At 46.1% G+C, this 12,565-nt stretch overlaps 1 protein-coding gene across 2 annotated transcripts in view; it reads right to left on the reverse strand.

Moving 5' to 3' along the window:
• The window catches only part of cfap54 (cilia and flagella associated protein 54), a 763,542-nt gene that overhangs the window by 269,960 nt on the left and 481,017 nt on the right, over positions 1–12,565 (reverse strand). For both annotated transcript variants that reach the window (XM_038810895.1, XM_038810894.1), the window contains 2 exons: positions 8,338–8,424; positions 7,925–8,044 (listed from right to left, as the gene is read on the reverse strand). In XM_038810895.1, the coding sequence (XP_038666823.1) occupies positions 7,925–8,044; positions 8,338–8,424 (207 nt within the window). The remainder of the gene's footprint in view (positions 1–7,924; positions 8,045–8,337; positions 8,425–12,565) is intronic.

The following is a 12,565-nucleotide window of genomic DNA, read 5'->3' on the forward strand; positions in this document are numbered from 1 at the left end:
GGAGCCTTATCCTATATACTGTTTCCTGGGGGCGTAGCCAGAGGCGGAGTCCCCCAGGGTTCCAAGCCTCTTAAAGGGGCAAGGTATTAAAGGTAAATACCGTTCATCACAGTATGTTAAGAGAGCAGTTAATATAGACTTGATTGATAGGGGAATTGAGTACAAGGTAAGGAGGTCACGTTGATCTTGTACAAGGTACTAGTTCGGCTTCATCTGGAGTTATGAGTCCAGTGCTGGGCACCGTACTTAAGGAAGGATATGAATGCATTGGAGAGCATACAGAAGAGATTCACAAGAATGATTCCAGGGATGAACTGTTGCCATTAGGATAGATTGGAGAGTTTGGGACTGTTTTCCATGGAGAAAAGAAGGCTAAGAGAAGGTTTGATAGAGGTATTCAAAATCCTGACCATTATGGATAGGGTAAAGAGTGAGAAAATGTTCCCTCACAAGTACTTGGGCAGCACGGTAGCATGGTGGTTAGCATAAATGCTTCACAGCTCCAGGGTCCCAGGTTCGGTTCCCGGCTGGGTCACTGTCTGTGTGGAGTCTGCACGTCCTCCCCGTGTGTGTGTGGGTTTCCTCCGGGTGCTCCGGTTTCCTCCCACAGTCCAAAGATGTGCGGGTTAGGTGGATTGGCCATGATAAATTGCCCGTAGTGTCCTAAAAGTAAGGTTAAGGGGTGGGGGGTTGTTGGGTTACGGGTATAGGGTGGATACGTGGGTTTGAGTAGGGTGATCATTGCTCGGCACAACATCGAGGGCCGAAGGGCCTGTTCTGTGCTGTACTGTTCTATGTTCTATGTTCTAAGTGATATACAGAGATAGAGGACACAGATTTTAAAAATTGGTAAAGGGACATAAGGAAATTTGTTTTAAGGTTTAAGTCTGGGACAAACTTCCTGAGGGGGCAGGGGGGAGGCTGATTTGGTCGAGGTATTCAAGAGGGAATTGGATTGTTGTCTGAAAAGAGAGAATTACATGGTTACGGGGTTAAGAGTCAGTGCAAGCCTGATGGGATGAATGGCCTTCTTCGACACTGTAAAGATTCTGTGATTAGTTCTATGGGTGAGTTCCCAAGCTGATATATGTAAATCCAATATTGAGATATTTATCTACTCATTAAATTACTGCTGCAAACTTTTTACAAGTAAAACGATAATTGTAGCAAAACACTGTGCAGCACAAAATATCAGGAGTGAATTGAAAAGAGTCTTCATGTTTACATTTCAGAAAGTGGTTACTGTGATTGTGTTGGGAACATAAACTATTCTTCAACATGAATCAGCAAATGAGTCTTGGTCTTTCAGAGTGAGATAGCACCTGTAAGTTTACAGAGTCTAAGATAATATTTCTCAGCTCCATGTTAGCAGTCAGAACTGCAATATTTGTTCTATAGAATTTCTTCACTGTTGAATCATTTCTGTTGAAATCATTACACAACATATAATTAACAGCCTTCATATCTTGAAAGAGGTAACATTGGAGCATTGGCTTGGTTGGGTTGATGAGCATTTTTCATTTTTCAGATAACGTTTGCAGCTGGTTGCCATTGCGAAGGTAATGGTGGACCACCTTCATGAACCACTACAGCTTGTGTGGCGAAGATACTCCCATGGTCAGTGAGGGGTTTTCAGGATTTCCACCCATTGAACATAGAACATACAGTGCAGAAGGAGGCCATTTGGCCCATTGAGTCTGCACCGACCCACTTAAGCCCTCACTTCCACCCCATCCCCGTAACCCAATAACCCCTCCTAACCTTTTTTGGTCACTAAGGGCAATTTATCATGGCCTATCCACCTAACCAGCACGTCTTTGGACTGTGGGAGGAAACCGGAGCACCCGGAGGAAACCCATGCAGATACGGGAAGAACCTGCAGACTCCGCACAGACAGTGACCCAGCGGGAAATTGAACCTGGGACCCTGGCGCTTTGAAGCCACAGTGCTATCCACTTGTGCTACCGTGCTGCCTTAATTGGAAATGGAAGAGTTGCAATGCACGTGAAGGAACAACAGTTTTGAGGATGTTGATTGGTTGACTGGGTATCACATTCAGGTGAATTTACTGATCCATGATTGGTTATTAATGAGCCCAGGGAATGGCAATGGTAGCTCTGTGACTAATATCCCGAATGTCGGCCTCAATGAGTGTGGTATTCTCCAATGTTCTAACCAATGGTGTAGGACTTGAAAGGGAATTTGGAGTAGATGCTCCAATAGGTCTGCTACCCTTGAGTTTAAGATGAATAGTGTTTTTATTTTAACAGTTGACAGGACCTCTGGCAGGAATACATTAGCATCTTTATCAAAGTATCCTGAATTGATTTCTGGGGAAAGGCCATCTGTTAGCTAACACTTGTCTTCCATTTTGAATCTCAGTGAAGGGTTATCTTTTCTTATCTATTCTTGTGAAGTGTGCAAGAATCAAATGTTAGGTTGTCACAGAATAATCACCAACATTTATCAGAAAGGGATTTCAGAACCTTAAGGATTCATATTGACAGATTAATATGCAGCCTCAGATTTGCCCTCTATCAGTGACAATATTGTAGAAGCAGGGGAGCAGTCCTGTTTCATCTATGTTCCAGTATAAATAGTCCCCGACAAATTTCTTCAAATGTCAAGCCCACTTCATAACTACATTGCAAATTACACCTATCACTGATAAAGTAATGCAAGAGCATGCTGCAATTCCATATCAGCTCACAGACATGTAAGGATATAGGCGAGAAATACATTATTCCTGTGGTGTTAAGCACATATTGAGCAGTTAATAGATATGCGCTTGAGGTCACATGTACTTAGGAAATGCACAATACACTAGAATATATATTGCTAAACAAATTGAAGGAACAACAGTTTTGAGGCTGCTGATTAGTTGACTGGGTATCACATTCAGGAGAGTTTACTGATCCATGATTGGTTATTAATGAGCCCAGGGAATGGCAATGATAGCTCTGTGACTTGTGCTATAATATCCCGAATTCCAGCCTGAATGCAGTGTGGTATTTTCCAATGTTCCAACCTACTTCATTGCTCAGAGTAGACCATCCAGAGAACTTGGTCTTTGCTTCTGGTCCAGGTTAGCAAATAGTGAATGCTTCAATTCCTTTCGCTGTTCCAATTTCTGATCACAGGTTGTGTCTTGAAAACCGAAAGGCTATCAAGGGAAGGAGATAGAGAGAGAGAGAGAGACATCCATTCATAGCACTAGCTGTGTGATTTAAAAGCAAATATCGATAGGAAGCTGGATTCTCTGTTTTTGGGACTATGTCCCCACGCCGTCGTAAAAACTGTGGACTTTCACGCCAGAAAAACTGGTGGTGAAAGGGCCCCATATTCCTAGCCCTGCAGAGGGCTTGCAGTGAACCAGCGTAAAACTAGCAGCCTGTGTTGCAGATACGGGTCCCCGCATGTCCGGGTCGGAGGCCGCGCATGCGCACGACGGCCTCCAGCGGCTGCGCCGTGCTCCATAGCAGACTCACACTGCAGAGCTGGACCCTGAACATAGTGCCACCAATCGGCCACGCACCCGGCCTGACCGCCCACCCAAAAATTGACTGGCCACGTTTAAGGCCCCCCTCTCCACCGATCGGCCCGCCATGCCAGTATCCCGACCGGCAGGAACATGTTAGATCCATGCCCTCGGGACTTCGGCCGGTCGGGTGCAGAGAATGGTGAGGCAGGCCTCCAGCAATGGCCCCAGGTAGGCGATATGCGAGGGGCCCAGAGAATACGCCGCTTTTCGGGGCCCGTAGAATCGGGGAACCGGTACCGGTCCCGATTCCATGCGGGGAAATGGATTCACCGCCCCGGCGCCAGCCACGATTTCGCCGTCGGGGTGCGGCGAATCCAGCCCCCAAACTTTGCTCCAAAAGGAAAGAGGAAAAAAATTAGCAAAGACAGTTTGACACTGTTGAGAGAAGAAAATCAGGAGAAAAAACAGGAAATTACAGAAGTGATTCCTGCTTCAGTGGCAGGAAGGCAATGAGAAAGTTAAATGAGAGGATAAAGATCCTACTGAAAGGAAAGTCGAAAAAAGTGAGAAATCCATTCAAAGAGATGGTGGAACACAGAGGTGGTTTAGTGTCCAAGGCAAGTGAATAAACAATTGTGGGAATGGACATGTAGTTGGTAATGTAGGGGAGCAATGGTGTGCACCATTTCAATAGGCAGAAAATCAAGTTCAGTGCACTCCGCAATCAGAAACAAGCAGAGGTGATGTCTCTGAGAAAGGCTTCATCATCCTCTCCTTAAGCTACTCGAACACTTCTTCTTGCCATGATGTGGAGATGCCGGCGTTGGACTGGGGTGAGCACAGTAAGAAGTCTTACAACACCAGGTTAAAGTCCAACAGGTTTGTTTCAAACACGAGCTTTCGGAGCACGGCTCCTTCTTCAGGTGAAGAAGGAGCCGTGCTCCGAAAGCTCGTGTTTGAAACAAACCTGTTGGACTTTAACCTGGTGTTGTAAGACTTCTTACTCTTCTTGTCATGACATCTCATCCAGCTGAGATTCCAATATTGCAGCTCACCTCACCAATCACAAGATCATGTTTTTACCCAGAAGGACTCAACCATAAACAACACAATGGGATATTAATAATTTTTTTAAATTCTGTCCACCAACTCTGACCCATGAATCCTGCAGCACCAATAACCTGCTCACCAATGCTCAGTTTGGGTTATACCTAGACTACTTGGCTCCAGACATTACACAAGCAAATCTCAGAGGCAAATGGCAGAGAGACTTGGCTTGTTGTTTTGAGGATTGGAGCAAACAAGAATGCAGAGGGCCACGGCCTCACTTCCCAAACAAATGCCCAAATAGTTGTTTAGTGGTACAGAATTTGAGTATTGCTGAAAAGAAACACTTGCTGTCAAAGCTTTTCACCTTGCACTGTTCAGGACAATTCACAAGAATACCAATCATAAATGGGAATAATATAAGAAGAATGGTTGGCAAGTGGATTCTGATTGCTAGAGTAGTTGCAATGGAGAATCTTCTTCGGGGTAAAAACAGGAAATTCAGACTGAAATGCTCAAGCTGTGGCATGAAATTATCACCATTTCAGCAGAGTAGAACCTTATGAATAAACATTTGGGCAGTTGAATATTGCTAAAAAAGGACACATGCTGATGAAGCTTTTCATCTTGTACTCATCATGACAATTTATAAGAATACCAATTTTTTTCTTTAAATTCACTTACAGGCTGGTTAGAGTAGCATTTACTGCCCATTTATGGCTGCCATTGAGAAGATGGTGGTGAGCTATCATCTTGAACCGTTGCAGTCCATGAGGTATAGATACACCCACAGTACTGTTAGGGAAGGAATTCCAGAATTTTGACTAGCGACAGTGAATATAAAGGGAACAGTAATTTATACTTGAAGAGAAGAGAGTGCTGATTTGTTGACAAGGGAACTCTGATTCATAGAGGTGTTACCATGGAGAATGCACCAGTTAACTGATGACTGGCTGTTAACTGCATAGTTTTGCTTACCTCAGATTACCATGGAAGGATGAGGTATCACATCACAAACATTTGAGCAACATGTGAAGCTAGCCATTTATATGCAGTAGCAACATGAGTGGTGTTCACTGCTAACTGTGGATGTAGTGAAAAATGCACTAAAAATATATCAAAGTTACAGCAGGCGAATCAGAAAAATCCCATGAAAAGTCCTGGAGCTTTTAATCATCCTTTATCATTTGAGCACATCTATTAGATCTCTTCTTAACCATTCTGTTCAACTGAAACCCCTCCCCAATTTGTCTTGTCTGTCCTCATCAACTAAAACTTAAGTTTCTAGCAGCACAGAGAATATGGCCTTATTCCATGGCCTCAATATACTTTCAAAAGTCTGTGCCTAAACCTGATCTTAACATTGTAACCATGACCCTTACCAATGGTTTGTTTCATGGAAACAGACAAGAGCAAAACTAATTTCACAGAGTTTGGCTCCTTCGAGAGAGGCAGAGCCCCCCAGTGACTCTTTAGAATCTTTTCCTTCCTCCTCTTCCTTTCAGATTTTTGGTTGCTAAGACTCTTTCAGCAGCAACGTTGTTGAACTAGCTATCTTTCAGTCTGAAAAATGGATAAGTTCACCTATGCATTTAAACATTACAAATAACACTCTTGGAAAACAATCAAAATCTAGCTGACATGATTGACCTATTCAATTTCTAAACATTTACTAACTTTTCCCCAAATTGTGGAATCTGAGGGGGATAATTTTCCCAGGCAGGTTTGGGGTGAGCTGGGTTGGAACATCCTAGAAAATGCTATTGGGTTTCGGTCCTGATGTGAATCCAACCTCTGCCAGTTTTTCCTAGGTTGGGACTAAAGGAGAGCAGGCAGCCTCGTTAGATCTGTGAGGTAAGTAGTTGTGAATTGAGTGAGATTATTTTGAAATCAATTGATAGCTACTTCAACTCTGAATCCAGCATTTCCCAAGCATGGAGTTGGTTTCCTGACCTGTCAACAACTTGCCAGAATTACCAAAGCAAGGACACAATGGGAAGAGCTTCTTCAGAGAATTGACAAGCTGGGAAGGCTTTACAAATATATTCCAACTATTAGTCTGGTAAACCTTCTCTGAACTGCTTCCAATGCATTTACATCCTCTTTTAAATATGGTGAGCACAAGTGCTCTACTCAGAGCTTCACAATGACAAGTGATCACGAGGAGGGCAAAGGAAATGCTACAAGGACATTCTGAAAGCCTGCCTAAATTAATACAACATTCCTATCGACTCATGGGAATCACTTGGCCTTAGAATGCACAAACTGGAGACAAAGCATCCATGAAGGCACCAATCATCTCGAATGTTGTCAGGTGGAGCACACGGAGGCCAATCGTAAACAGCAGAAGGAGAGCGCAGAATCCAGAGTGTCCCACCCACTCACCTAATCAAACATCACCTGCCAAACATGTGGTAGAGTCTGCAGATCCAGGATTCGAAGATGCCGGGATCTCAGACTGTCCCAAAACTTCAACTATTTCTCTCCAACTAACTCCATTACACACATTCCAAATAGTTAACAAAGAGGTCAATGTAATATCCCGCACGGAAACTACGGGGTGGGAATGCTTGTCTTTCCCCTGCTCCCTGCAGAGTATGAGCTCCCCCGCTAGGGGTGGGGTATCTCAAATAACCCATGTATAAAAGGTCGGTCAGTAAGGCACCGATCAGAGAGGAACCTGGTCGGGATCTCCTGGGTGATGTATATATTGTTTGTGTAAATAAAACTTTGTTTCTTTTTATTCGGTGTGGACTCCCCGTCTCCTTATTAAAGTCAACCCCCACCTTGATTGAATTGCAACACATTACCCATTAAGGATAAACAGGAATTGGTGAGCAGCATATATTTTCCAGCAAATTGACAAAAATGTTCAGCATTCATAGAACATAGAACAGTACAGCACAGAACAGGCCCTTCGGCCCTCGATGTGCCGTGCAATGATCACCCTACTTAAACCCACGTAACCCGTATACCCGTAACCCACCAATCCCCCCATTAACCTTACACTACGGGCAATTTAGCATGGCCAATCCACCTAACCCGCACATCTTTGGACTGTGGGAGGAAACCGGAGCACCCGGAGGAAACCCACGCACACACGGGGAGGACGTGCAGACTCCACACAGACAGTGATCCAGCCGGGAATCGAACCTGGGACCCTGGAGCTGTGAAGCATTGATGCTAACCACCATGCTACCGTGAGGCCCCAATTCCTCATCAATTCATCTTTATATTTTGTTTAGAAGTATATCATGCTGAGTTACACAGTGATAATAGGGGAAGTAGCAACATACTAGTCATCAGTCTATGATTAGTTATTAGAACATATTATCAAAACACATATTGCAAGATATGTTGACCATCAGCTCTCAGAATGAAAATACTGTTACATACCTTGGAATCTGGAAATCTGAAACAGTCTAAAAGTGCATGTGGGAGCTTTCCGCCATTAAGCAAGGTACATTGTTCATCAAATGCTTCTGTAAAGAGGCTCAAGTCTGTCAAAACCCTGCCCTGTTTAAATTTGTCAAAACAAAAATAAACCATTGTAATCTATCAGTAAATGGCTGAATAGCTAAATCTGAGCACTTTCCAATTTACAATGTTTAGGAAATAGAAAATGAATGGAGATGGTAACACATTAAAATGAATGCTCTATCATCACTGATAAAAATACACTTCCCTCCAAGAAGCCTCGTCAGGTTTGAATTTTTAAATCTCTCAAAAAGCCCCATTGATCAAAAATTAAAACATACTTTTCAAAAGGAAATCACCTCAAAAACAACATACCTCAATAATTCTGTTACCTTTAGTATCCTTGCTTGAACACTTCTGTGTACATCACGGCAGATTGCACTGACAAAGTACTGGTAAAGAGTCAACAAAGGTAGAGCCTACCATGTGAAGAAGAGATATATTATTAAAACAAGCTTCTTAAATTGAATCAGTGGTAAGCTCTGTATTGCGCAATGCATCTGGCCATAAAACCTTGTTCGCTGAACAATTCAACCCATTATGTCCTCTCTCGACTGAGGCCAGCATTCCTGATTTGTGACAACTATGGAATTCTCCCTTTGTTTTGTCAATTACACTTACATTTGATTTCAGTTTCAGCACTGATATACCCAGGGCCAGAGGTATTTGAAAAAGAGGGAATCAGTCGTTTGGAGCTGGTGTGGGGCCTGCCCGCCCCCTTCCCCTGCCGATTAGCCATGTCCTGTTCCCTGCTCGCCCCGGGTCGACCCTCCCCTTCTGACCCGCTCCCCATGGCGATGGCCCCCTCCCCCCACCTCTCCAGTCCTCCACTTCCCGTTTCTGGTCTTTCCAGCAGCAACCCGGTGTCCCTCCCTAACCCTCCTCCCCCCCCCCCCCCCCCCCCCCCAGGCTAGGACCCCTCCTAGCCGCGATGTACCCTCCATCGTACTCCCGTAAGTCAGCTGGTTCACGCTGACCCGGCTGCTCCTGCCACACTCCGACTCCCCCCGGCTCGGGGGGGGGGGGGGCCTCCCCCCCCTTGCCACTCCTCCCTGGCCCCGCTCCAACGCGGGAAAGGTCGCCATTGCTAGCCACGCCCCGCACTCCTCCCCTCCCCCCTCCTCTGTTTTCCCGCGCGCGGGAAAACAGAGGAAAGCCCGCGCTTTCGCCCTGCCACACCCCACCCCGCCATCTTCAGTTCCACCCCCGTCCCCGTCCATGCCTGTGAAGAACCCCCCCTAGGAGCCCATATCCCCGATCTGCTCTCCCCCCCGTCCCGCCTCCCCAACTTAACATTATAAATAACAGATAGATAACAAATAACAATGTACTTAACAGTCGCCCTCTACCAAACAGCATAAATAACCATAAATAACCATGAATAACCACAATAACAATAACTAAGGGAAGTTGGCAAAGGGGGGAAAAAACATCAGAAGAAAAACCCAAAGCAAGAGTTCAAGATCCAAACAAAGAAAGAAGAAAAAAAAAGGAAACCGTTCCAATAAGAGTTGCACAGTTCCGACCCAGCCGGAAAAAAAACCGCTTGTTCAGCTGAAAGTACCCGAGCGGCTACGGCCGCCAAGTATCCCCTGGGTCTAATTCGAGTCCAGTTTCTCTTCCTGTACAAAGGCCCACGCCTCCTCTGGGGACTCAAAATAGTGGTGTTAGTTCCTGTAGGTGACCCACAAGCGCGCTGGCTGCAGCATTCCGAACCTGATCCGTTTTGCATGTAGCACCGCCTTCGTCCGGTTGTACCGGGCCCGCCGCTTAGCCACCTCCGCACTCCAGTCCTGGTAGACCCTCACCGTCGAATTCTCCCACTTGCTGCTCCTTTCCCTCTTGGCCCACTCCAGCACTCTCTCACGATCGCTGAGTCGCTGGAACCGCACCAGCACCGCCCTCGGGGGCTCATTTGCTCTTGGCTTCCTAGCCATGACCCTGTAGGCCTCTTCCAGCTCCAGGGGCGAAGGGACGGCCCCTGCCCCCATCAGGGAGCTCAGCATTTCTGCTACGTATCCCGGGAGGTCTGATCCCTCCAGGCCTTCTGCCAGGCCCAAGATCCTCAGGTTCTTCCGCCTCATTCGGGTATCCAGCTCCTCAAAACGGCTCTGCCATTTCAGGTGGAGTGCCTCGTGCACCTCTACCTTTCCCACGAGGACCGTGGCCTCCTCCTCCCTCACAGTCATCTCCTGCTGCAGCTCCCGAATCGACGCCTCTTGGGTATCTCCAGTTCATTCTTAAGTTGTTCCTTCAGTGGAGCTGCTACACGTCTTGGTGCGTGTATGACTGGTTGTGCATTCTCTTTTAACTGTTTGCGATAGATGAATGGTAACATTCCGAATCCTTGAAAAAGTTCAGGCAATTCTTTCAGGGTTGCATCCATTGATGCCTGTTGCGTAGCTAAATTACAGTCTGCAGTGTAGACTCCTTTCACTAGCTCGAGTGCTTCCACTCCCAAAAAAGATTCATGCTCAGTGTCTACAGGGAGAACGTGAAAACTCTACACAGTCACCCGAGGCCAGAATTGAGTCTGGGTCCCTGGCGCTGTGAGGCAGCAGTGCTAACCACTGAGCCTCCGTCCTGAACCTCAATACGTTCAGCCTATTGGCTTCAGCATTTCAAGCCTGCATCAAAGACCTAACAGAGCCGCCTTTAACCTTATGTCCACACGTTCCAGGATAGTAATCATCTGGGGCAGCTGGGCAGTTTCACAAGTTAGCCCCGAGTCTCCTTTGTCCTTGTCGCCAGTTTCATAACTGAGGAAGCCAGTGGTAGTGGAACAAAGATTTATATTAAACTATGTATAATATGCTGCCCATGGCAGAAACTCTCCAACATCACAGTCCCCGTTGGGACAACCAAAAGCTCCAGGCCCTGCTTGGTCAGCTTTTATGTTAAGGTCAAACAAGCTCCAGCTGGGTGGCCTCCACCCCTACCTGAGAAGTTTGTACCCCACAGGGCAATCAACAATGGTTGTTCCGTGGTGCTCGTGGAGGTTATGACACAGATGAAGTTCAATGCGGAGAAATATAAGGTCATACATTTTGGTAGGAAGAACATGGAGAGACAATGTAAAATAAAGGGTGCAATTCTTAAAGAGGTGCAGGAGCAGGGGGGCCTTGGTCTGTATATGTGCAAAAGACATTAAAAGTAGTGGGAGAGGTGGAGGGAGCATACAGTATTTTGGGCTTTATTCGCAGGGATATAGAATACAAGAGCAAGAAGGTTCTGCTGATCTTGCAAAAATAAATTTGTTGTACCTTAGCTAGGGCAGTCTGTACAGTTCTGGGCACACCATTTTAGGAAGGTTGTGAAGGCATTGGAGAGAGTGTTGAAGAGATTTACATGAATGATGTACAGTAAGAAGTCTTACAACAGCAGGTTAAAGTCCAACAGGTTTGTTTCAAACACGAGCTTTTGGAGCACTGCTCCTTCCTCAGGTGAAACAAACCTGTTGGACTTTAACCTGGTGTTGTAAGACTTCTTACTGTGCTCACCCCAGTCCAATGCCAGCATCTCCACTACATGAATGATATCAGGGATGAGATAAGTTATGAAGATAGATTGGAGAAGTTGGGAGAACAGAAGCCAAGTTGAGATTTGATGGACAGGCTAGATTGGGAGGTACTGGGCATAATCCAATGGTGCAGCCGAAAAGCAGCTCGCTGCGGTGCAGCATGGCCAATAAAAGCTGGGAGACCCTGCTCCCGGGATCTACCTAACTCGCAAAGCCTCGCAAAATCACATTGTGAGCAGAATGACTTATTGGCAAATCTGCATATTAAAGGGAGACAGCTAGTCTCACTCTAATATGCAGATTCCCGAGGTACTTGAGGCTTTGGGATTCATCCCAAACACCTCAGAGACCGTGGGCAAGTGCCATTTAGTGCTGGTCTCCAAAATGGGGGCCAGATGGAACGACACTCGTGTAGGTCTCCCAGGAGATCGGAGTCTCTCAGCTGCATGCCCTTTGGGCAGGGTGATGCCCTGGCACCCTGGCAATGCCAACCTGCCACCCTGACAGTGCCACCTGGGTGCCAGCTGGGCACTGCCAAGGTGTCAGGTTGGCACTGCCCAGGCATTTTCTGTGCAAGATCGAGCCAGGGGTGTCCTGTTTAAAAATGGCATCCCAATCTCTCGCTACAGACGGGGGTTCTGGTGAGCAGAGCACCCCTGTGTACAAAATGGGTCATGTGCAGCCTCGGCTGCAGGTTCTCCACTGAGGCCACTCTTGTATCGCCATGTGTTTCTCAGCACTGCGTGTGACGGGAACACGTGGCTAAACATGCTCACTATGGGACTTTGTTCCCATTTAATTGAATCACACCCACTTTTCCTACTAGCAAAAGAAATGAGAACCAGAGAGCACAGATTTAAGGTAATTGGTAAAAAAACAAAAGTTATATTAGAAAAAGCTTTTTCAAGCAGCGAATGGTTAGGGTCTGGAATACGGCCTGATGGTGTAGTGGGAGCAAGTTCAATCGAGGCATTCATGAGGGAATCAGGTGATTTGAAAAGAAACGTGTAGGGTTAAGGGGAGAAGACAGGAGAATGTCA

The sequence above is a fragment of the Scyliorhinus canicula genome, chromosome 11 (assembly GCF_902713615.1).
Source record: "Scyliorhinus canicula chromosome 11, sScyCan1.1, whole genome shotgun sequence".
NCBI classification, from domain to species: Eukaryota; Metazoa; Chordata; class Chondrichthyes; order Carcharhiniformes; family Scyliorhinidae; genus Scyliorhinus; species Scyliorhinus canicula.